The sequence below is a fragment of the Python bivittatus genome, unplaced genomic scaffold (assembly GCF_059951505.1).
Source record: "Python bivittatus isolate LINGU-HERP-01145 unplaced genomic scaffold, Pbiv_v1 ctg000320_np1212, whole genome shotgun sequence".
Classification (NCBI taxonomy): domain Eukaryota; kingdom Metazoa; phylum Chordata; class Lepidosauria; order Squamata; family Pythonidae; genus Python; species Python bivittatus.
This window is the reverse complement of record NW_028277052.1, coordinates 4,162,111-4,188,766: the sequence shown is the minus strand read 5'-3', so window position 1 is coordinate 4,188,766 and position 26,656 is coordinate 4,162,111. Positions and strand designations below refer to the sequence as shown.

Here is a 26,656-nt window from a genome sequence, read left to right as displayed (position 1 = left end):
CACGGCACAGAGATGGGCCGAAAACTTGGCAACTTTAGTAGAGAGAATCCAGAAACAGAGAGAGGCATTAAGGAGATTTTGCCTCTCCCAATCATAGCATAACTAGAGGGACAGAGACTCGCAAATGTTTTATTTATCATTCAATATTTCAATATTTGTCAGTCCCTTTGACTTGTTGGGAAAAACTTCAAAGATTAAATCAGTAAATCACATTTTCTTTCAAAAGAGGTCTGTTCTCTGTTTCGGCTCACGTAGAAGGGAGCTGTTGCATTGGTTACTTTGACTGGTGTCTGGTCTTAATTGTTTTTTTTTCCCCACCTTAAAAAAAAGGAGCTGTACTGCATAAACAGAATAAACAGGGGGTATAAATCTATCAGGGTACATCAGAAATTCCTTGGGTAAAATTTAACCCCAGGCTGCAGTTTACTTATCTGTCTCAACTTTTACTTATCTGTCTCAGATCATGATAGCCAAACTATTTTCCATTTTGTAACTGGGGAACAGGAATTTCTTTCTACACCCCCCTATGTGAGCACTTCCCCAGGAGACAGAGGGGAAAAAATCACACGTGGTGGAAAAAAGAAGGAAGGAAGGAAGGAAGGAAGGAAGGAAGGAAGGAAGGAAGGAAGGAAGGAAGGAAGGAAGGAAGGAAGGAAGGAAGGAAGGAAGGAAGGAAGGAAGGAAGGACATCAATTTGCCTATATCCCATGTGCAGAATGATGTTTTTCTCTCATTCACTTATTGAACTCTTTTGGGAATTAAGCTTCCAAAAGATAACAGCCTTCTGTCTAACAAGGTTGACAAGTCTTGGGTTCACAGGGAGCTGGGATAAGATACTTACTACAAGGGATACTGCTAAGGGTTATGATCCATTTGATGAACCTTCTCCAGAAATTACGGCTAGATGCTTGCATTTAATTCTGCACGTGCCTGTGCGTGTCCTTACAAGACAGGAAGACCTGTTATGCTTAGAGACATTTCTGTAAGCCCACCTCTCCACCACTTGACTCCTTCCTTTCTCTCTCTCTCAGGTCTATACTTGTGTCTATAGCAGTGTTCCTCAACCTTGGCAACTTTAAGACATGTGGACTTCAACTCCCAGAATGCTGGCTGGGGGATTCTGGGAGTTGAAGTCCACATGTCTTAAAATTGCCAAGGTTGAGGAACCCTGGTCTGTCCTCCCAAACCTTCAGAAAACTCTGGAGTCCCTTCAAAAGTTGCCATTGCTCCACTGTTTCATTCAATTTAAATTATACCAAATATTTGTTCTAGCCTCTTTATTGGAGGGCAGTTCACTGCTGCCCTATTTAAGAGGCAAAAACTGAGGCTCCTTGTTCTCATTGGATGAACGGCTTGACCACAGCTCCAAATTTGGGAAACCTTCAATGGAGCCACCCTTGCTGTCCCAACCTTCGCCATAGGCAGATGACTACTTTGTGGCCTTCGATTCTGCTCCTCGGATGGCAGAGCCATCGTATTGATTGCGTTCCTCCCCCCAAGTGTGAGAAATTCAGGGTCCAAAGCTCTGATCAATGCTCTGCTCTCATCTTCTTAATTTGCTGTTTGTTTATGCCTTCGCATATTTTGTATTAGTTCCAGGTTGCTTTTTAATCAAGGCTGCAGTTCATATACAGGGCAATTTAAATTTGAAGATGGAAAGCTTAATCATAAAGCACCTTTCCCTGTATGAGAAATCAGGGCACCCAAAGAGGAGGGGCCCACAAATACCATCCACCTCCAGTGTCTGGAAAAAAACAGCTACTGAAGGTGTCCTCGTGAAGGACTCAGCCAAGGAGATCCTCTGGAGGAGGCAGAGAAGTTTTCATCTCTAACAAGGACTCCTAAGGCTTTGCGGGGAACCATGCTTCAGTGTTCCAGGCCCAGCCGTCTGATACATAGGAGAAAAGTCAGTAGATAAATTCCAAGCTGGAATTTAGCCTTCTTGCTTAGGGGCATGCATGGCACAGAGTTGAGGGGGAAAGGAGGGAAGACCAACCTTGGCTGATCCACTTCTAAAACCTCAGGTACCCTCCTGCAATTGGAAAGGAGGGGTGTGGATCTGCTGGGCTGAAACTGAACAAAGTTTGCCCTGCCAGGATGCAGAGAAAGCAGTTTCCAATTCATCTCTTCAACTGACAGGGCTTTTCCGGTGGTGGCCCCTTGAGAAATTCCCTGCTGATGGAAATTCTCTTTCCTTCCTTCTTCTAAGGGAGATGAAACTTATGTAAAAGTTTACATTCGTTTTGACTCAGCGATCCACTGTTTTTTGTTTTGTTTTAAATTTAAAGATGTTTTTAATGTCGCTGTGTTCTTTGACGTTATTATAATTATAGTCATTGCAGCGTTCTGTGCTTTTGTCTGGTTGACCATGATACACAGTCGCAGACTGATTTATAAATAACTTCAGCTAAAGCTGTTTCTGCATTCTGACCAAATTCAACCATTTATACAGAAACACACATCAGCTCTTGAGTGCAGAACCCTCTACAATCTTGAATCCATCCTTCTTCCTTCTTCCTTCTTCCCAGATGCTGATCAGCGTTCTTTCTACCTGCCACATCCCTGAATGTATCGCCCTGATTTTCTCAATTCCAGCTATTAAAACATAGCACCAGCCCCACCGTATGCTGCTGTTCTTTGAGGCTAGAAAGGCAGGACTCACCTACCACCACCAAGGGTCTACTTTGTGCAAATTATGCTCGCGGTGTTCAGATTATGCAAACGAGACTTGCCCTTGTGACTCTCAAAACATTTCTCTCCATTGCCTTGAAAGAGTCAAGCAACTTTCTGGAAACGGCAAAAAGAACCAGGTCGCAATGCCCACGGTTCCTGTATGAGCAGAAAGACACCCCAAGAATTTTATCCCTTGGAGGCTGTCTCTTTTCTGTAGGAATGCTTGGAGCAGATTAAGCCTCCAGTTGATTAAATAAAGCAGTGTCTAACAAGAGTAATCCCGAGATAATTTCACTCATTTAAACACTGTTTCATCACCACCAAGTAGATTTCTTTCTATTTAACTGTCTTAATCCTTCACCACTTTCTGCTCCCCAAATTGGCTCAGATAAAGGAATTGACATTCAGCTACCATTTCCATATAAAGTTCATTTTAGCTTTCTAAAAAACCCCACAGCTCTGGGGGGAGGGGGGAAGGAAAGGAAGCCCACAGAGAATTCATTAGCAGCACCCTTGGAAAAAGCAGGAAAAGTGTTCTTGCATTCTGCTCATAGACTTCTTTGCAGCAACCAGCTGCTGAGAGTGCAAGTAACAATGGAGCTGGAATTCACCCCTCGTAGAAGCACCCCAATCTGCTCCTGACCTCCTCTCAGATGCCCAGCAGAAAAGCTAGATTGCCAGATTTGGGGTGGGTGGACTATCCTAGTTTAACCTGCAAGCTCTGGAAGGAATGGAGTGACCCTTCAAGACACAAAGGCAGAAAGATGTGACGGTTGCACGCTGAAGGCAATTGTGCCCAAACTCAAGACTTAGGACCAACAATTCAGCAAGATTCTGAGTTCTCTGGACCGTTTCATCAGGCAACAGAGCAGGGAATGGAGATGACGCCAGCAATTTTTTAAAAAAAAATTAGACCAGCTGCTTCAGTTATGAGATGGGCTGTTCAGGATCAGTCCCAAGATGCACATTGAACGTATTAGGTGTTATCGGTTTGGTTTCGGCCAGCTTTCAGAGCCAAGGAAGATGGTTGATCTCCCCCACTTTCAAAACACAAAGGTTGTTACTTGCCATAGGAGGAGCCCACAGCTCCTGGACTGGCAGATGGCAAAAAAATAAAGAAACGTGATAGTTTTTATATCAGTAAAGCCAGAGAGTAGTTTTGGGTTCCAGTATGAGGCGGCCTAATTCCCATCCAGCAGATCATACTTGAAATTCATACTCCATTTCTCCTCTCCCTGGCTGTCCCCCTTTTGAAGGCCACGTAGAAGGGCTCTACCTTAATCACAGAGTCAGTGCTCTGAACGCAAGGAGCTGGAGTCTAGTTCAATGAAGGGAATCAAGGTCATGGAGGACAAGGTCTGAGGGAGGCACGGTCAACCAGTTTGGAAACAGGGAGCTAAACGGAAGCACGGATAGGCCTGTCCATTTCACTTTCTGATTTGCATTTTTCCCCATGCAAAATTGCATGCTATTTCCAAATCAGCTTGCATGTCCCTTCATCCGAAGGCATTTCTGAACAAAGTTTTCCTTTGTATGTGTATTTACGGGAAGGACTTTTCTCTAATATATGCCTTATGGATGCAAAGTCTACATTTTTATGACCATAGAATAGCACTGCAAAATTGGGGAAGGAAGGAGGAAAGGAAGGAAGGAAGGAAGGAAGGAAGGAAGGAAGGAAGGAAGGAAGGAAGGAAGGAAGGAAGGAAGGAAGGAAGGAAGGAAGGAAGGAAGGAGACAGAGGGATAGGGGAAGGAAGGGAGGGAAGGAGGGGTTTGGATATGATTTTGAGAAACATGACTTTAGATCACTTCATCTTAAGATATGAACCAAATATCATTCCCAACCCTCCCTAAATGAACCCAAATCAAGCAAAAGACAGCTCAATCTTTTCCGTGGTAATGGAAGAAGCCATTGCCGATGAACTAATTAAGTCCATCCTCTGCTTGTGCAAAATAGTTCGGCTTACTTGGAGCCATAACTAGAAAATGATGCAATGCAGTTTGACTTTCCCTTTGAAAATACAATTATCCCTGAGCTGTCTATACGTTTCACTACTTTTTTCATCACAGCTTATCACCATGAATACTTTTCAAACATTTATTTCATTGTTTAATCCAATTAAGGTTGCCCTATGTTCTTCTAAGAGGAGTTTTACATCTTTAATTGCTACGTGACACCTCTGTGCTATCCAAAGTTATTGCTGACAGGAAGCAAGGGGGAACATTTGGGTGGTTAATACCACTCTTTATTCTGCAACGGTGGAAACACAGAAGGAAGGGAAACTCAGCAGCAGCTAGAAAACAACTCAGCCTGTCAAATTTAACAGGGCTTATTCTGGGCCGGATTAAGGCCAACTGATGCCTTAAGCGCAGCCCAACAATGGTGTCCCTCAACAGAAGCAAATCTCGCACACCGTGAGATGGAAACAAATGTGTTTTCTGACAACACCTTCAAACCAAACTTCTAAACTTCATTCACTCACCGTGCTAAATAAAACACTTTTTAACAACGCAGATCCAAGTCAAACATGGTAAAGAAGGACATTTACAAAATCGACTAAAGTTGAGTGTGACAGTGAAAGAGTTAAGGGCGTGATAGCTAGGGGGGAGCCCTGTGTTCCCCCCTTCCCTTGGTGCCCTAAACAGGGCTTATTTTGCTTAAGGGTTCATCCAGGGCTGGCTTATTCCCATCTCAGTCTATGTGATTTACATTCAAGATGAAGCTGCACTTGTTCCCATTTTACAAGTAGGTAACTGAGGTAGAAAGAACACGGTGAACCACAAACCTCAGAATTAATCAGAATGCATATTACTGAAAGCAAAAAGGCATGGATTTAATACATGTTGGGATAAAATTCTTTGTAAGCAATAGAAACGAGACCCATGAGCCCTAAATGGATGGTTAAATAGAGTGATTATTAAGCTAACATGAGCGGATGACTGATGCTTTGGTGAATTTTAAATTCAAGAATTAACCCTTTCTCTCTAATTGGATTTTTAACCCACTATATGTGCATACACACATACAGACACAAACAGATGTGCATATACACAGAGAGAGAAAATTTAACCCAAAATGCCAAATATCTAAACCTTAAGGCTTATTAACAATCCAAGAAGACGCTCACTTTGCAAATACATTATTTTAACCACCTTTACGGAGTAAAGATAACATAAGCCTTCCAGAACCAAGATTGAGGACTTATAACCCAATGGAAATTATGCTGGGCCTCCCACTTCTATCCCATCCTTAATTTTGAGGAAGCTGAAGCAGGAGGAGGAGGAGGAAGAGAAATAATAATGCAATGAAAAAAAATAAGATATTTAGGTACCAAATTTCAAAGCATGGTCTCAGGAAGCTATAGGGTCACATGTGGTGGCTAAACTACAAGGGCCCGTCTTTGTCCTCTTTCAACATTTGTGACACCCTGGGACTTATCCAAAGGTAGGCAAGTGCATGTCCCATAGGCACAAGGACGCGTATACCCGCAGAACAGGCACCGTCTAACAGTTCTCCCAATCTTATGCCACCGAGTTAGAATACCAGCAAAAGACATTGTGGCCAAATGTCACACTGATTTGTCACTCCCTTCCAAAAAGGGGTATCTATCCAGAGAAGCACTTAGCATTCTAATGCCTTATTTCGGTCTGTGGGGGAAAGCATCTGCTAAAAGAAAAAAAAAATTAAATGGGTAACTTATAAGGGAAAGAAAGGGTTTGCCCTAATAGGTCTGTCTGTCTGTCTGTCTGTCTCTCTCTCTCTCTCTCTTTCTCTCTCTCTCATTTGCCAATATACAAGCACCCCCCAGATTCCCCACTCTTATCTTCCTCTGCCGTCTGTATTTGGTGCTGAGTTTTTCCTTCCTTCCTTCCTTCCTTCCTTCCTTCCTTCCTTCCTTCCTTCCTTCCTTCCTTCCTTCCTTCCTTCCCTCCCTCTCCTCCTCCTTCCCTTCTCTCCCTCCCTCCCTCCTTTCTTTCTTTCTTTCTTTCTTTCTTTCTTTCTTTCTTTCTTTCTTCTTTCCTTCTTTCCTTCCTTCCTTCCTTCCTTCCTTCCTTCCTTCCTCCCTCCCTCCCTCCCTCCTTCTCATTTCCTTCCTTCCTTACTTCCTTCCTTCCTTCCTTCCTTCCTTCCTTCCTTCCTTCCTTCCTTCCTTCCTTCCTTCCCTCCCTCCCTCCCTCCCTCTCCTCCTCCTTCCCTTCTCTCCCTCCCTTCTTTCTTTCTTTCTTTCTTTCTTTCTTTCTTTCTTTCTTTCTTTCTTTCTTTCTTTCTTTCTTTTTCCTTCCTTCCTTCCTTCCTTCCTTCCTTCCTTCCTTCCTTCCTTCCTTCCTTCCTTCCTTCCTTCCTTCCTTCCTTCCTTCCTTCCTTCCAAAATCCCAGATTAGAAACATTATTTTAAAATAAAAACAAATTTCCCTCATCCTGCTAGAGGGCTGGGATTCCCCATGTTACAGGTAAAAGTCACATCTCTTTGAAAGGCTGTCTCCTAACTGGGAAATACTATCTGCTTGCCATGGAAAGGGAAACAGAAACGTCCTTTCTCCCTTTCTGCAAAAAAGTTAATAAAAGCCGCATGAAGCTTCTCAGGCTCAGTTGGCAGGAAGAATTGTCTCTTTCCTCACCCCATTGAAGGAGAGAACTACTTTTCTGCCTGGAGGTTTTAAGCTACATTTCCTTCTGCCCAAGCTCCAAATAAATACGAGCGGCCCCCTCCCTGACCTAAACGTGTTTGAATAAAAAGCCACTAAGCTATCAAAAACCTGCACCCCTGCATCAATTAACCCTTGTCAATATTTTTAACAGCTGGTAGGAGCAACCCCAAGTGAAATTACATGAAATTTAAAGGAGGAGGGGAAGAAAACAATTTTTTTTAAAAAAAGGGGGGGGAGAGAAAATCATACTTGCCACAAAGAAAGGTAATCTTGTGAAAAAATAGTATTTCATAGTTGATGCTAAAGAAACACGTTACCCTAAGTTACCAAACCTAATGAATATCTCCAAGACATCTTGAGTGCAGACAGAGGAACTTCATCGTCACCATCGTCATCACCACAACCACTACCGCCCCATGCGTGTTGACAACATTTCCATCTGTCATTACAAAAGGCCACCCCGCTTGGATCCGCACAGATTACAACGTCCAAGGTTCTTGGGGAGAACTCGATGCCAATGATGAAGGCCCATGCCAGCTAAAGAACTGGCCGCTGTGATTTCACACTGTTGTGTATATAACCACCCCATGGAATCATAACCCTGATGGGGATTTAGCAAAAGGCATCCACCCATTTTTTGATTTATACTTTAGAAATGAAAGGAACGCCTGCCGCAAGCAAGAATATCTCGCGGGATTATCGTGGCTTCTGCGAGCGGCGTGTCGAGATCTCTCTCTTTGAACCAGCATCGTGGCCTTCCATGCAAAGGATCTTAGTAGGAATGCAGAAAATGATGGGGAGGAGACCTTTAGATAGTCCCCACGACCACTTCAGGTAAAAATATGTTCTATGGAGAAGCAGAATGGCTGGTTCATATCGGTCTTTTCCTGGTTATAAAGACATCCTTGTAGGAAGGGCATTTGTTCAAAGCCTCAGAGACAGAATTTATCTCAATAATCAGTTCTCCTAAGTCCATACTGTATAGGATCGTGTGTCCTTGTTACATTCTTCACTTTTGGGAAGTTGTTTGTTTCTCTATTTTTAAATGCCTTTCATTTTTACTCATTAGAACTCAATGAAGTCCTCAATGTTGGGGTTGGGTACCAACAGCTTTTTCAAATTCTCCATCCAAGTTGGGGGACGGGGCAGAGAAATCTGGGGGGACAATTCCTCTGAGTTTCTCCAGGACTGAATTCCCCTTTAGTGGAGATAGTAGTAAAAAATGACTAAAATAGGAGGAGCCACGCTTTCCCTTGAGATAAATGACAGCAGAAACCAGGAAAGCTACAAAGCACGGAGAGAGGATTATACAATGAAAGACAAGACCTTTGCAGATACCTTGTCACAGAATAAAGGCAAGAACACCCTATTCCACTCGTGCAAATTTCTCTTCCCAACACAGTTTATTCATTATATTCTCCCTTTTATTTTAATCAAGGACTCAGATCTCCTTTTGCTACTTGCAAACTTGGGTGAAAATTGGCCAACATCCAGATGCATCCTGCAACTTCGGCCTGTTGAATTCCAGACAGGACAAAGGGTTTGCATTTAACAGGCAATGTTAAAAGAAAAATAAAAAAATATATAAATAAATAAAATAATAAAATAATAAAATAAAATAAAATAAAATAAAATAAAATAAAATAAAATAAAATAAAATAAAATAAAATAAAAGGCTGACTCTACTGTCTCTTCCCCTTTTCCAACAACCTTTCCATGAATATCAGCATGGTCTGCCACATATCTTTAAGGCAAAGCAACACTTCAGTACAAAGCAGTTAAAAACAATATGAACTGATGCATGAACATTCAAAGTCATATTAATTGAGGCCTGTAACCAAGAATAAACAAGTGGGGGTTATTTGCTTACTTCTCCATTTGCCTTTAAAATAAATGTGCATATGAAGCCTGCCTCTAATTAATTGCTAGACCACTCATTCATTATTACTTATTATCATCAGCACACATCTAACCGAACAAGTTCCATATTCCTGAGATGATTCTATTAATGGAAAATATGCTTTGCCTTCCATTAATTTCTCATTAACTTAATTCAAAAGCCATAGATTTTATATACTTCACCCAAACCATCCAGGCTATGCAGTGCAGGTCCAGAAGGGTGGTTCTTCATAACGAGAGATACAACGCTGCATTTTTCAAATCTGGGAGACCTGCCGGATGGACAGCTAATCCTAGTGTGGCTCCAATTACAGTAATTTTGATCCAATTCTGTTCCAATTATAGCAATTTTGATCCACACCACTGCTTCTCCAGGGACCCAATAACTAAGATGAAGCCTAGGATTCAAATCATGGTTGCTTATTTTCCCTACTTACCAATCCTCAGGGAATGGGGGCTGGCAGCTATCTTCATTAACCACACCAACAAGAGCACCAAAGGCACCAGGATCCAGGACATCTTCTATAAATCCTCATGGAGCCCTGCAGTGGTCTGGGCATGACATAACTCTGAAAAGAGAGAGGACCCAAAATGATGAAAATGGCTTCATGCTAGCAGAAAATTTAAGAGGCCAGCATATGACCCAAACAGAGGGAGTCAGTCTCTGATTTCCTCCAGCTCTAGAGAGCTCAAGTGATCAAGAGTGCCCTCTAGGTTGCAGTTCTCACCTGGATAGGGTCAGCTGATCCCCACAGGTCAATAGGCTTCCACCAAACTTTGAAAACTCTTGTAGCCAAGCAAAGATGGAGAGGCTTAGGAGAAAAAATAGAACATGGCTGTGGGCATGCATGTATTTTGTTTCCAATGTAAAGAAGAACAAAATCTCCTTGGACCTTCCCACCTGTATAGTCCAAAAAGTGCCACAATTTGATCAGCTTGCCTCTCTAATCAGCACACAGATGGCTTTGCATAACCTACCACTTTTGAAACCTGCGCCGATTCACCTCTCCCTACAGGACTGACTCTGAATCTTCGCCTGCTGGGGGCAGATCAATCCCTCACAATGCCCACAGAATCATTAGCGTCCCCCTGGCAAAGACCCAACACAAAGAAACAGAAGATTGAAAGATCACCTCTTTGTACGTGGCTTATTCCTGCATGCATTGCTTTTGATCCTTGCTGAGCATCCGTGTGCCCTCCTGGAAATGCCCTTTTAAAACCTGAACTGCCGGCATTTGCCAGAGAGCAAAAATTCAGTCAAGTCAACCCACCTTCTTTCTGAAGAATGAAAGGCAGGAGATGCCCTCATTATCTTTCCCAGTGTATCAGCCATGTCAGGCTAATAAGAACAAGGGCTGCTTCTTACATAATTACTTAAGAGCTATTTTCTTCCATTTCTTTACAGCTGCAAAATCTTGGCAAGTAGAGTCAAAGAGAACTGATGGAAATCCAGGGAAGGAAAAAACCCTATATACAGAACATGGCAGCAAATGATGAAGATCAGTTATGTCCTGTAATGGTATGTGGGAATGACCTTGGGAGTCGGGGCCCAGAAACACTGCCTAGGGAATGGTCAGATAAGAGACAGCATAGTCCTCAGCTGGATAGTGGGTGGGGCAAGAGACTCAGAAGAGGCCCTCCCTAATTTCTTGGGGTGTAAAGGAGACATGGGGAGAATTGTAGTTTCAGACTTGCAAGATTCTGTTAATGTAGCTTTACAGTAAAGTAGAATTAGCTCATCTGGTTGTGTTTCCTGTCTGGTTTACCTGGTAAGGCTGACATGGCCCAGTGGAAGAGAATATCTGTAGCTCAGGGTTGAACTGTGGAGTCCTTGGTGCTCTCTCTCTTGGTTGCTGGAGAGGATGTGTTCTGGTCTGATCCTCTCCAGCAGCCAACATCCAGATAAGCAGAGATTAATCCCAGACAAACAAGCAAACAGAAAACAATATCCTAATCAAGGAACCACCACGGAGAAAGCCGCCACCACACCCCACCCTCACCAACACTGGCAGGGCAAGACACTGTATATAAACAGGGAACAAACCCCACACTCCCTCGCACTGATGATGTTACCTAGTTGGGTAATGAAATGCCTGCAAGCAAACAATCAAGCTCAGAGAGCGCCAAGGACTCCACGATGAGTTATGTTTGAGTTATGAGTTATGTTTCCATATTATGCCCCACCTCCCCACCTCCCTGGCTTTGTTCTGAAATTTATCATCCCTTCTCTACTCCTGTAATTCTTATAAACAAATAAAGGCTTATTCAAACATTCTGAGTATGTGAGAGTGTTCCTGTACAAAATGCGCATTCAACTCCTGTTATGCAGCTTCATTTGCATTTCTGTTAGCAACTGAGCCTGGTTTTGCTTCTTTGTGTTCAATTATTATTATTTTTTAAGGCATCATTGTATAGGTTGGAGTTTTCAAAGGCTGGAAGTTACTAGGGTGGTACGTATAATTTCCATCTTCACCACCTACATTTCATGTAACGATTTGCACTAACCAAACAGGCTTTTCATCACTGGTGTCAGGAGACAAATGGATTCTGTAAAAAGTGCCTCCAGTTGCAATTCATTTGGAGCTTTACAAATGGAGGCGGAATTCACGGTGGTCAGAAAATGCTGGATGGGAGACTGAATTAAGGCTGGAGAAGGTCATGATCGATGCCTCGGAGGAGGACAGAGCAGTGTCTCTGCCTAGTGAAAACAGAGAGCTAGCTGACAGTTGAAAAACCTGGGCTGTTAACTTTAGCTACAAAAGTTTCCAACCAGCTTCACAGTCCTGAGGCGACAGTTGATAAATGAGGAAAGAGGAAAGGAGGAAAAAACCCACACGATCCTGGAAAATGTCAGTAATTACAACAAAGCCGCAAGAGTATGATTGGGCAACTGAACGCGAGCGGGCCCGTTGATGCAGCAGCTACGAAGACCAGTGCAATTTTGGGGTAGCATGAACAGAAGCATTGCACCCAGATCACAAGAGATCACAGTTCTGCTGTATTCTGTGCTGGTTAGACTGTACTTTGTGTCCAGTTGGAGTGGGTTCAAAAGAAAAGCTATTGGATGCTGGAAGCTGAGTCTACGAGGAACTCTTAAAAGAACTGAGCACATTTGGTTTACAAAAGGGAAGTTTAAGGGAAGGTAGCACAGCCGTTTACAAATCTGTAAGAGTTTGTCCCCTGTGAAACTGAGAGCAGGACAAGGACTAATGGTTTGAAATTCAAAGGACAGGCAGGATGATAATCAGGATTTTCCTGATTGTAAGAGCTATTAAATGGTGGAATACAGGGAGTCCTCATTTAGCGACCACAATGGGACCAGCAACTTGGTCGTTAAATGAAGCAGTTGCTAAGTGAAACCGCGACTGTACTTAGGATCTTCAGCGTTCCTTTGCTTTACAGACCTGTGACAGTCGTCAGTGCCAGGATTGGTGGTAAAGTTATGTTTTCATCACTGTCTTAACTGGGAATGGTCACTAAACGAGGCACTCACTGAATGAGGACAACCTGTAATTTAACAATTGCGGACTCCTAATTGCTGGAGATTTCTCAAACGAGAAATGAATACCTGTTGAGGATAGTTTAATGGAGTCTTTCACTGAGCAAAGGGCTGGATTACATGATTTCTCATGTTCAAACTCATTACAGCTCCACTCTAGGAATAGATTAGCCTTGTCAAGTAAGTCACTGGATAAAATAAGTCATACCCTCCTCCATGATACAAGAGTTTAATATTTAAAGTATGTGAAAAAGACAGTTGTGTGTGTAGGGAAAATCAGACCTTCTGAACAGGAAATTGTTCTGACCCAGAAAGACCCAATTCATACAACAGGTTTACATGTTCTTTGGGGCAGGGGGAGGGTTGCAGGGAAAGTGTGGTACAAATTCTCTAATCCGGTGTTTTTCAAACTTGGCAAGGTCAAGATGTGCGGACTTCAACTCCCAGAATTCCCCAGCCAGCATGCTGGCTGGGGAATTCTGGGAACTGAAGTCCGCACATCTTAACCTTGCCAAGTTTGAAAAAGGCTGCTTTAACCCATGCAAATGGCCCGTCTAACCAAGAAAGGGTTAGATTTCGATCCAAATAGTTTTAAGTTTGTTTGGGGTTAAAATAACTCTCCTTGGTGAACTAACTCCTTCCACACTTTGCAAGCTACTTGCTGATAATTGTCTTGCCCAAGACTGAGATGACATCCTGGAGAGGACCTGCAAAACAGGGCCTCCCTGGGAGTTCTCCTCTTTGTCTCCTTAATGCACTCTTGAATGATGGAGGTAGAAATAGGAAGGGAAGTAAGACCCAGAACTGTTTGCAATAGTCAAGAGAACTAAATGGTGTATGTTATCAGCTGGGAAAAATGAATCTGTTGACCGGGAAAGTAATGGACAGAAACATACTGATGCTTGGAAAAATGAGAAGTGTGGAATGGCTTATAATATGGTAGCAGTATAACCAATGGCTCTCTATCTCTTGCATACAAAGCCTCATTTAGCACACTCATGTTTTACCAGTCTACAACCTTGCAAGAGATCAAATAAATGTCAGGATGATCCCCTTCCCCCACCAAAGAGGGTATAATACAGAGATGTTCTGCCCTAAGATTCATAATTTTAAGAATAAACTTTGAAAGATAACCAGCTGTGGTTTGGCATTCACCACGGTCCTGAAAATTATATGCATATTACGTTAATTACATGTAATTAAGACATGCAAATTAACAGAACAGTCCCTCCCAAAACACATGCATTTCACCCTGTGTTTAAGAATTTATCCACCCCTTAATTAAGCCTTATTGGTGACAGAAGTGGGGGTGGGGGAGGACACTGGGTTAACTTTGGGGCCTCTGCTGCAAAGAACAGATGTAAATGCAATGCCTCTTATTGGCTAATTCATAATTCACTTTCCAACTTTCAATAAATCTTCAGGCCTGGATATTAGGGCAGGTGGGTTGAAGTGGAGGAGGGAAGAAAAAGAATAAATTATGTTACTTTGATGTTATTTGTCGAAGACATTTTGCAGGATTTTGCAAAAGTACAAATAAAAAATTGCATTACTTCAGAACAACTGACAGCTGCAGGAAAAACAAAAACATGTTCTTATTTCAGGGATTTTGCTTCTGACTTGCAATAATGGATCTTACCTAGATGAAAAGGTTGCTGTGGTGTTTTTGCTTGTACCTGTCTTGTTGTGGCATGTAAAACATGCACAACATCTAGCTTTGGAAGAATATGAAAGAAAATTGAACTTGGGGATCACATGCCTGGTTAAAAAAGGGAAGATTTTCATTAAAAATTTCCTATTCTCCAGATCTGTGGGGACAGTGACTCCCCAAATGGTCAGCCAACACAGGAGGAACCAGATTGGAGAAAAAACGTTCTTAACTAGATGGGTTATAAGATGGGGCTTTAGCAATTATAATACTGCTGCAGTATTTTGAGATAAATAGACTAGTTAAAAATTCTAGGCCTTTGGGCAGGATTGCTTAAACGGTTTTGATAGGCCATAATTAAAGATGTCTGGAGGATCCCATCACTGAGTCTTTCTTGGAAGGAGGAGAACATGTCTACCCTGTGCTTTGAAACAGGCTCCTGGCTGGCCTCCTAGAAGAGATTCTACAGCAGGGCAGCAATAAGCTGGTTGAACCTGGCAGCAGTTATCCATGTCCTGAGCACATCTCAGCCAAGCTACAACTATGTCCATGATGATGAGCTTATCCTTGGAGAGCGTTTGGAAGTTCAATCGGTTTAAAATGAGGCAGTGAGGTCGTTAAATCTGCCTGATGCCAAGTTAACATCTTGCTGATTATGAAAGACCTGTAATGGCTGTCAGTTGTTTTTCAGCCACAATCATTGTCTTAGGGCCTGTCTGCCTAAAACGCCACCTTGCTGCGACAAATCTGACATGAAGAACTGTGAGAAATACTTTTCTGAAGATAGCCCTACCCCTGACCTGATTGCCGGGTTCTTGGAAAATGGTCCTCACCAACATTTGCTCCAGAACCGGAATTCCAAGACAGGACAGGACGGGATCCCCCAGTCCCTGCCTTTAAAGTCTCCTCTGAATTGATTTATTTTGGATTGATTCATTCATTTAACTACATTTGTATGCTGCCAATTTGACCTTGATTCTAGGTGGCTTACATCAATAAAACAGTAAAATACCAGTTAACAGCATCTAGATCATCATGGAGACATCATCTAATTCTAGACAAACCGAACCCAACAGCAGCTTCCAACAGACTCCCTGCCATGAAGGCACATTGAAAAAACCATTTTCTTTTCTCCCCCCCCCCCATTTGCTTCCTTTTATTGTAATGTTGTAAATGATGATGCACTGTATTATTTCAGTACAGATTTCAATGCAGCAATGTTTATATGATACAATTAAAAGTTATTAAGATTCTATTATTTAAAAAGCTTAAAGTATTGACAATAAAAAGAGGAAAGTTGAAAAATTCTGTCGGTATCAATTGCCATTTGGGATGTCAGTGTATTACACATATAAGATTCTTTAATTTTCCATCCAAAGTTGAATAGAAGATAATGGATGATAGATGAAAACAGATAATAGATAAGATAAAAAAGAAAGCATCACTGCAATTCACATCCAAATATGAAAAAGACCATTTTCTTAATTTTCCTTTGGAAGGACCAGGGAGCAGGCAAGTTTGGAGGACAAGTTGTTTAAAAGCAAGGGAGCTACAATCTTGAAAAGGGGGCAGGGGGGAGGAAATCCACAGCAGGCCCTCTTCCCCAAAATGTTATATGTTATATATATGCTGATTTTTTTTCCTGTTACCAACAACCTTGCTTCTGATATTTTATTTTTTGTTGACGATGCAGGGAGGAAAGAGAGGATGCAAATCCATGGCTTAAGACAAACGAAACTGCTTAGTGGGCACGGCGCAGGTTGCTCTCTTTCCTCGTTCAGCAGTTCCTTTGTTGCACAGCTCCCCCTCTGTCCTTCCTGCAAGAATGGCAGGACCAGCCCGCCCGCCCCATTTGGGGTCCGAGCCTCCATCTTTCTGCATTGCTCTCTTAATTACTCTCTTTCATGCTGTGCCATAAATAAGGAAAATGTCCCCCACCCACCCACCCACCCACCCAAAATGTACTATAAAACGAACAGAAGTGGGATGAGGTTTTAAAGCAATGCAGATGTGCCCGGAGGGTTCAACACTTTTTTCTAATTGCTAAAATTTGACTTGCAGATCCAGATTTTAGTCGCGTGTGAGCTGACAAGCAGCAGATTCCGGTGCAACGCCACGAGCACTTGGGGAAAGTGGTTGCTAACCGAGCCGAACTGGCTCACAGAGTAATGTATTATTTGAAGTCGTTGAGGCAGCAATTCCAAAACTTTCTAAGTTATTGACAAAACAGCAGGACAGAGCTGGAATTTAGTAAGGCTGGTGTGTTAATGAGAGACGCATACAGTACAAGTCAGGCTAGCCTGTGAATACACAGAGACTGACAACTTTGCTGAACAGCAGTTTTGGTAGCCTTGAAGCTCTCTGACAGTTACAGATTAAATATGCTTAATTTCCATGGGTGCTCTGGGCCCGCAGACAGAGCAATCCAGACCCTGGATGTGCTCAATGCATGAATTACCAGGATGGACTGGATGGCGGGGGAAGAAAGGGTGTCTGAATCCCCTTTCCTTCTCTACTTTATTTTTAAGCTATGGGGAAGTGTGCTTTGCCTAAAACCAAAGCATCTGAAGATCACATTTCTACTTTTAAAGCAAGGGATCCAAAAAAACAAGCAAGGGCAACTGAAAATTCAGTTTAAAGCAGTATCAAAGTGTGCATCTACGTGTGTGTGTTCAGTACTGTACATTTTTTTAAAAAATCAGTGAAAGGGACCAAACCAGCTAAGCCCAGGATGAATTAAACATCAGCTATATTAAGAAGTTCCTGCCTCTTGCTTCTTAATTCAAGCAGTGATGGGCATGTCTTTTATCACACTTTTGGGTACCACAAACATTTTTACCTTGCTTATTTACCTTGCCCATCAACAGATGGCCATGTCTAGCTGAACTCGGTTGATCTTTAAAAGGCCATCATGGTCAGACCTGGTAAATATTGGGTGGAACCCTGCCAGGGCATCAGGCTAAACTGGGGCGTCCGACCAAAAACCTCAGCAGAGGACAACAACAAACCGCTTCCATCTAGTTGTGAAGAAAACGACACAGGCATATCCATGTAGTTACCAGGAGACAGAATCACTGAAAGCTCATTGTTTTTCAAAGTGCCAGTTCCTTCCAACTTTGATCTGAATGGCACGAATCACGTAGGTAGCAGTTGTATTTACACAAAAAGCTTATTAATCATTTCTCTATAAAACACTCGAAGTGGCTTACAATAAAAACAAAGATTAAGATGATCTAACTTCAGAAATAAAAGGCAACAACACTGAGCAGCCCCGAGGAGTGCCAAGCCTGTTGCAATCACAAAGGCGTCAGCCAACTGGAGGGAGGAATATTGAAAATCCACCTCCGTAACCACCACCACCACCACCAGCACCTCCCACAAACAGACTTTCATTCGTCAGAGTAAAATGAAAGAGGGGGCAAAATATGAGGGGTGGGTCCAAAACCTATCAACCAGAAAGCCCACCAAGAAGCCTGACTAGTCACCAGTTCTCAGCCTCTAATGCTTAAATGCAGGCTATAATGGAGGTTAGCCATGGCTATTAGCCACAATGAGAAAATGGAACTTCCAAATTCAAGGACAATGTCTCCACAAAAGCCTTTTGTGGGGGATAAATGACAGGGGGAAACCTTTGCTTTCTCCTAGGAAAGGATCTTGCTGGACATCACAGGAATGCAGCAACAGGTGGACTTTCAGTTTGCTCATGCAGGACAATTCTTAACATTTTGTAGGGAAAAAAATCCAAGTCAAAGGATACCATTGCTATGCCAGCCTGGCTCCTAATTCCAAGGATTGCTGCCAGGATGCCAAAGCAAAATAGAAAACCTTCTATTAAGTTTGGGAGAAATGTCACAGGCAAAAGCCTAGTGAGGGTTTTTTTTTTTTTTTAATACCACAAATCTTCCATGCTTACAAAAAAGATCATTTCTTCGGGCAGGAAAAATGCAAAACAATTTGATCTCATTCTGGAGAGTATAATCTGGCAGGGGTGGGTTATTACATACTAGGTTGATTGAATCAGCAACAAGTAGAGCTATTTCAGTAAGAATCAGAGCCACTGATTTTGCAGAGAGGCCTTGATGCTACTTAGAGAGCATCAGCAGTAGGGATTAAGGTAGAGGATAAGAAAATTGTTGGGAAAGTAAGCAGAGGGGAAAAAATGCTGATCCTGAAGAGCTGCCAAATCAATCTGAGGGTAATGCAAAACATGATGGAGCATCAGCCTCATGTGGAGAAACCTCAGGCGAATGATTAGGCAAAACGTGGAGTGTCGGGGAAGCTAAACACATCCTGTTCCATGCTGGAAAAACAGCTTCCCAACCTTGTCTTGAAGAAGGAATTAAAAGCAAATGACATCATCTCAAACTGAGGTGAGGACCCTGTGGCTTCCATTCCATGTGAAAGTAGGTGGTCATTTTGGGGTGAGTCTCAACAGCCTTGATGATGTATTTGCCGATTTGACAAGAAGGAGACAGGAAGAGGAGGAGACTGGAAGTAATGCAAAATGGAAAGGTTAATATGGGAAAATCATGCTCCATGTTCACCATGTCTTGCACAGGGAGCTCCTGCAACTCCTCTGAGGGCCAATAAAGGTCCAATTTCAAAAAATTAGTTCATAAAGGTACTTCTTGAAATGTGTTCCATGCACAAGTAAGATTGACTCTCAGCTCCAGGACAGAGGAACGTTTAAGGTGTTGGACTGAGACTGACAGTAATGGCTAGTTCTTAGCCCAGCTATCTTACAAGGTTACTGTTGTTGGGATAAAGTGAGAAGTGACTTCCCCCCTTACGCAAGAAAGCCAGCTTGAGTTCCCAGAGGAAAGGAGATAACTGTAGTATACCATTACTACTGCTGTTACTAATAATAACGATGATGACAACTTAGGATTCCATTAGGGACTGGACCTTGCTAAGGAGCCTTTGAGAAGCAAAAGATGTAGCTAAGATCAAAGGTTATATTCAGAAGGGGATGCCCTTTGGAGTTTGTTTTAGGAGACATTACCTCTTGAAAATGTTCTGAGACTTAACACAGACTATTGTTGTTATTGTTGACTTCCAAAGGAAGTCATTTCATCATTGAATTTCAGTGCTCAGCAAGGTGACAGCACTTAGCCAAGCTGGGTGGATCTCAAAAAGCTAAACTGGGCTGGACCTGATTAGTATGCAGATGGAAGACCACCAGCAAATGCCGAAGCTGTAGGCTGGACTGGGAAATTGTAAAAACATCCCACAAGAGGACAATGGTGAGCCACTTTTTTACTGTTGCTATGAAAACAACATGGATTGTTGAGGTTGTGTCAAAGATCTTTTGTCATGTGAAGCCTAAGGGCTGGGGTGGCCATGAATCAGGAGGTGGTGGCCCAAGAGACATTGGTTGCCCATCCCTGTTCTTCATTTGCTCTGCAGGGACCTTTAGGGGTTCATCTGTTTCGGAGCATCCGGACCTTTTGTAGCTGCACCGATCACAAGACAATCCCTCCCCAGTTAGAGAAAACAGTGAGAAGACACTTCACCCTCTCTTCATGTGTTTGGCTGTGGAAATAAATAAATGCTTAATGGCAAAAGGCAAAGAGAGGGGGCAACCATTCTTTCCTTGCATTGCACCATGAAAGAATGTTGATGGCATGTTGAAACATTTTTAAAAGCAAGCTTTGCTTTCTCGTGGAGGATGTGACTGCTCCAGGACGTATCAATATTACTGAATGTTAATGCCATTTGCTTGGTTGTATTAAGAAATGCTTTCTCCCAAGTTATGTTGTAGCACCTTTATGAAATCTTAGCAACACTTGTGGGGAACTTGTTAATTCAGTGTGGCAGAAGCTACACTGGAGCGATGTAGTTTCTGTCACGTATGGCAGAAGTGTGTGTTAATTCTGGTTTTGTTTTGCTTTTTAGAAGCTTGAAAGTGTTCCTGGACACCAGGAATGTCTTTTGCTTTGCTGATCCTGATCTTTGCAATAAATTCCTAGAAAACAAAATTCTTTTTTGATTACTTACTCAAGAAGAACCTTGCAAATCTTTTGCAACAAAAACAGGTTCTTGGGGCCTCTTTAAGACCAAAAAGGTTCCTCATCACATCAACCTTTATGAAGTACAATCCACAGTGAAGGAATGGTGACCATCTTCTTTATAAATATGAGTGGGGCAAAGCTGACTGAAACCCAGAATAGTCCTCATTGGAGAATAAACTTCAGGAAAATCCGTACATACTACGTGTGATGTGACTTCAAGAAAAGCAGAAATAATTTAGCAAAAAGCATACCTTCCAAATCATGGAAGTAGCCATTCCACTCTATTTTGCATGGTCAGATAAACCTCAAATATGGTGTCCAGATATAGGCACCACAGTTTAAGAAGAAGTCAGAGAAACTAGGGCTGGTTCAGAGAAGAGCCAGTATTTAAGGAACTGAAGTCCTCAAGGAAAAACTGAAAAACTGGCTATGCTAAAAAAAAAAAAAAGAAGAAGAATGCAATGACTGAAGCTGGGATCTGACAGCACATTTAAGTACTTGAAGAAGCCCAAGAATTGCTCTCTTTGTGGACCAACGGTCCTGCATATATACCAAAAACTCACAAAATTTTCAGAAAATTTGTTTCAACTTTTCTTAACACTAAGAACTTAAGAATCCTCACCAGCATCTCTATTCACAATTGCGGCCAGAGAGATACCTCTTAACTGAGACACAAAGATGATTCTTTTGTCTCCATCACCAAAGATGAAGTCTATAACTGTCCATGGAGCTTCCATTTAAGTCTCATGGCATTAAAGGTTGACCTGTTGGGTTGTGTTCAGAAGTAAGCCAGGAATTCAGTTGGGTAGCCACAGCCAGCAAACATACAACCAAACAAGGGGTCAGATAGAGCTTTTCATGACTGGCAGCCAAAGATAAGTAGCAATGTGCCAAGACTGAGTCAAAGAAGTAGTGCAAGATAACTCAAAAGCCCACACAGCAAAGGACATTAAGGAAGTTCCAGCAAAGTTTCTATCCAGACAGTAAGTGTGTTCATGTTCTCTTCCTGTCTGGGATCAGGAATGGACTTAATAAACAGAGTCAAACTAACAACTCAAAGATCCTCATCCTGGAAGCAATGTGTGATTTAGCTTATTTTGATACATGGCTAATAACAATCGCTAGAAGCTTCCTCCAGGAATCTGTTCAAAAGTTTCTATGTGAAGTGGGTTATAAAAAGTTTCCACTGTCAATTGTCCATGACCTTCCTCTTCCTCCTTGCTCTCCAATGAGACAAAATAAAAGGTGTCTCGTTACAAAGCTTTGCTTGGTAATACAGCTGGCTTTAAGTGAAATGGGGAGAGTTGGAGAAGACAAGCAAGAAGCATCAGGAATGAGAAATTGGAGAAATACTCTACAAGGTGGTTGGATAGCAAGGTTAGGACATGAAGTAGCAAGACTATTTTTGTGAAATCAGGACATGAGAACAGATGTAAAATGTTTGGAGTCAACGAACAATTCTTGGTGCATCTTCTCCCGCCTTACCTTCTAACATGCTTCTAACTTGCAGCACTCCAGATTGTGCTAAACTATAATCCAAGAACCCCCAACCAGGAACAGGACTTTGAAATGAATGGATTAGGGCAATATAGATGAAAATGTAAATTCTTCAAGTCAAACTCAAGTCTTGGGCATATGCCTGTAGCCTTCTTGGTAACAATATGGAAATGGTTTCCCACCGCCTTCTTCTGAGATTCTGATTTTCCAGTCTAGCCCACAGTCTTGATATTTCCTGATGACCCCTGAACCAAGTATTAGCTAGGTCTGATCTTTCTTAGCATTTTGTGAACAGCCAAGATCAACTAGGTGCTATCACCTAAAATGTTGTTATTATCTGCCTAGAAGGATTTAAAGCTCAATGAACATACATGTTGCAGATGAAGTAAGGGGGCTGCAAATTATCATGGGGCAAAACCTATGACCTTTGCCCCCTTAAAATTGGACCTCTGCTACTTGTTGCTATGGGGAAAAACCCACCTGTTTGGGGTCAGGCTTGGAATACATGGTCAAACAAATTTACCCTCTGCTGCTCTAAAAGACAGAAGTACGATCCTGTTTGAAGACACATCACAAAAGTCCACCATTAGAGTCAATTATTTAAGGGCTGAATAATTTTGTGCATATAAACCTTGGTGAATAGCACATGTTCTAGCAGGAGCAATACTCCATTAATTTTTTTTTGTTTTGTTTTGATTCCAATAGATCATTGTTCATATTCTGACACTCCCCTTCCATTTATTATATATTTGCCTTTGGTGAGCTGTCTCATGAAAATAAATGTTAGTTCAAGTTTCTGAGATGAACATTCCTCAAGTTTTATTTCTGTTCCCCATGATTTCTCCCATCACTCTTCTAAACAGAGGCAGATACTGATGTATGAACACTGAGATATCATGTACCACAGAAGAGAATATATGTAGCTCAGAGTTGAACTATGGAGTTCTTGGTGTTCTCTGAACTTGGTTATTTGCTTGCAGACATTTACTAGGTAACATCATCAGGGCCCAACTAGAAGTTACCCAGTTGGGTACATCTGCAAGCAAACAGTCAAACTCAGAGCACCAAGAACTCCACATACCATGTAAACAGTCCATGATTTTTTACAGTGCGCCTACTCAGATATTTTGAACAGTTGGCGTATCATCATATTTTCAGAAAGAAGAACAGAACTTTAAAAGAATAAACACCATCTTGGCTTTGAAATGAACAAGGAACATGGACTTTGCAGAACTACTGAATGGAAATTCCTAGGTTAAATCTAACTTGAACATTTCTTAAACGTCCTCACGAGTTCAGAAGCTAGTTTATAATGCTTGGTTTCCACATATTGCTGCTAACTGGTACAGTGGGGGGAAAAAACTTTAGCTCTCGTGGCATTTCTTCAAATCATCCTTTGCCTGAAATGAACTCCTCAGAGGTGAGACAGAATTTGGAGTTCCTAGGAATGAAAACACTTCCTTATTGTCACTATTTCATCAGAGAATGGAAAAGCCGCAACGGCGACACACGGTCATTCACTTAGCACTACAAGAGGAGGTGAAAATAGAGATAAAATCTGTTAGCCTGAAAGCGATTATTTCTTCTGATCCTACATGCATTGCTGATTTTCTTCTCACACCTGATTCTTGGAATCTTGCCGAAAATAAACCATGAGGAGGAAAACTGTTGAGTGAGGCATGATTGGAAACACCACCATGGCCTCTGCTGACCTTCGGAGCTTCCATTAGCTGCTTCTCCTGCGGCTGGGACTTCGAAGTGCCGTTTTCTTTTTCAAAAACTACTGCTGGAAGTTTCATGTTGGACCTGGATCATGGCTCAAGGGGAGGATACACTTAACTCTGTGCCCCCATTCTGACTCTTTGATTTAAGCTTCCTACAAAAGTCCAGAACTCACATTAGATAACATAATACAAAAAGCATATTAAGACCATGAGCTACTATTCATCAGGAACAAGCTATGATAGCCGATACAATGCAAAGTTAAGAAAAATCAGGTGAGTACTTCAACACACCACCAAAAAAAGCATATTCTAGAAGACAGACTTGGTTTTTGAGGGACTTATTTTTGCTTACAAAAGAGGGTGGGATATTAAGAATGCGTTACTGGACATCCCTCACAATTCCCTCTGCAGCTAACCACAACTCCAGGTTTGAGTTGGATTGGGACATACTGAAAGAGGAAAAGGGTTTGACAGAGCTACATCATGCTTTGCTTCCAATCCCACCCATCCATGTAAAGAGCTGCTTTTTCAAGAAAATTACACCAAAATGTAGTCAGAGATTTTTTTACATGAATTCTTTCAGGCCTCAGCACCTGTTCTGGAACACTAATGCACCTCCCTTGACAGTTCCTAACCCAAACCAGACTTGTGAAGTCTGAATCTCAAATTGTGATGGAATGGAATTATGAAGGCCAAGCTCAGAGAGACAAACATTTTCTTAGCTCGCCAGAACCACGTGGGAGGAACAAGAGGATGAGACTGGCACCTCCCTGAGGAATTCACACTGTTGTGGCTGGAGGACTTTGGGAACTGGGGTTTTAGTCTGGGAAGGTTGATGTCAGGCCTAGCCCAAGGAACTCCAAGAGACAATGCCAATTCAGTCCAGCTATGTTTATTAGCTACAACCTCTAGCAAGAATCTTCCCAGACTAAAACCCCAGTTCCCAAAGTCCTCCAGCCACAACAGTGTGAATTTCTCAGGGAGGTGCCAGTCTCATCCTCTTGTTCCTCCCACGAGGTTCTGGCGAGCTAAGAAAATGTTTGTCTCTCTGAGCTTGGCCTTCATAATTCCATTCCATCACACAAATCATGGATGGGTAACGTGCAGCCTTCTGGGGGTTGACTGATTCAGGGATTCTCTTCCATGAAGTTGTTTTCGACTCCTAGCGACCACATAGATTTTCTCGAGGATTATCTATCCCAAACCTGGTCCTTCAGCTCTTCCAACAGTGTCCCACTGCCACTGTAACCGAGTCCATCCACCTTACTGCTAGTCCTCCTCTTCTCTTTCCTTCTATCTTTCCCAGCAATAGAGCCTTTCCCAGACATTCTGGATGCTACTGGAGTACAATTTCCATCATGATTCCATATGTTGCTAGGGCTTACGGGAATTGGAATTCAACATTTGAAAAGTGTTCAGGCATGGGAGGGGCTTCACTTGCATCTGAAACGGCAAATCAGGGGCCACACTCAAAATGTGGGTGGGCTAGGACAAGAGTTACAATAATATGGGAGTCTTCCATTGATTCCTTTTGTTCTCATTTAAAAAATTATAGTTTGGGGTCAACTTGGGGAGGGAATGGCTTTCAAGGGATGGACGAGGCCCTGTTAGGCTTTCACTTGCACATTAAGGAGATGACCAGAAGACATTACTGGAATCTGGGTAGGATGTAAGGCAGCCATCAAGTATCCAAAGATTAAGTTAGATCAAGAGGCAATGCTTTCTGTGTGCTAAATGCTCCCCTCTTAAAGAGCTATAAAAACTCAACCCTGCATTGAATATTTAACTGCTATAAATATGCCGGTAATGATAATTGCCAGGATGATGGCGGCCCCATGAATAAATCCTGTCTGATGCTATTTTAAAAAGCTGCCCTAAGTTATACATTACATGCCCTCTCTACTAGTACTTTGAACTTATCTTTCACTGCTCTCCTTCCATTTTTTTTTAAATCCCTCCCCCCTCCCCCAGGCCAAACGTACAGACTTACACATACATTACACAAGTTGTTCCAGCAGAGCAAGTCTCCTGTGGTCCTTGTAATAAGATCTTTGGCGCTTTCTGCTAATAGGGAGGCCTGTGACACAGTGCTAGTCATGGCTTCAAGGAAGCCCCTACAGTGGAAATGATGAGAAAGTGCTGCTCACTCACCCCACCCCAAGACTGACGAGAACACTGAGATGCAATCAAAAAGGCGACTCAGCGATCAATTCCATTCCCGTTGGAAGCCACCAAGGATGTCTACAGGGGGTAAAATGTAATTATTTATATATATATATATAAGCAAAAATACTAGGAATAAAACAAGCCTCCTATATAAGAGTCTTGATTCTGGTGGGATAGCTCACCATGGGATTCCACTCACCTACTACAGAATCAAAACCCCAGGAGAGGTGACATCTAACTCCAAGGGGTCTGTCTCTGACACCAAAGCATTTGGCCAAATAGCAACTTGTCTGTACGGAGAACAGAACAAGTATTGCACCAGATAAAACACCTCTCTTACAGGGCAGTTTTCCAATTACTTTGCTCCAAATCTCATTTTTATGTATGGGGGTGTACATACATCCTTACCTCTTGTGCATGTGGGATAACCTATGATACGTCAACAGAGAAGAAATGCTTCATACCTCACAGGAACACAGTGCTTCTCTGTTATTCATTAACACATCTCAATTTCTTTCAGGCTTCCATGCAAACCTGGGGGGGGAAATGCCACTGCTTTAGGAGTTCTGTTTATAGTAATGAGTGTCTTTCTTTAAAGCAGCCACATATTTTTTCCAGACTGACATTCAGGGAAAAAATGGGACCTACTTTAAATGAATAACAGGAAGGTGGTGTGGCCTTGTGAGGTCCAAAGCACTTTGTCCTGGTCATTTTTTAAACATTTGCAGCCATGTTAATTAAACTATTGCTTTATTTATATAAAGTAAGTTCTGCTGCCCTTTAAGATGACTTAATATTATGAATAAAAACCAAAAAATCAAATACACAACAAGATCCAACAGCAGAACAGGTAGATATCAGGAGGCTGAACATTCATAACAACACAGAAC

General features: G+C 42.2%; 1 protein-coding gene across 1 annotated transcript in view; it reads right to left on the bottom strand.

Moving 5' to 3' along the window:
- GRIK4 (glutamate ionotropic receptor kainate type subunit 4) overlaps positions 1–9,974 on the bottom strand; it is a 194,179-nt gene extending 184,205 nt beyond the window's left edge. Inside the window, exons 1-2 of the mRNA XM_015891537.3 lie at positions 9,950–9,974; positions 9,659–9,790 (exon numbers count right to left, since the gene is read on the bottom strand). Coding sequence (XP_015747023.1) covers positions 9,659–9,740 — 82 coding nt within the window. The 5' untranslated portion in view covers positions 9,741–9,790; positions 9,950–9,974. The remainder of the gene's footprint in view (positions 1–9,658; positions 9,791–9,949) is intronic.
- Positions 9,975–26,656: the final 16,682 nt, after the last annotated feature.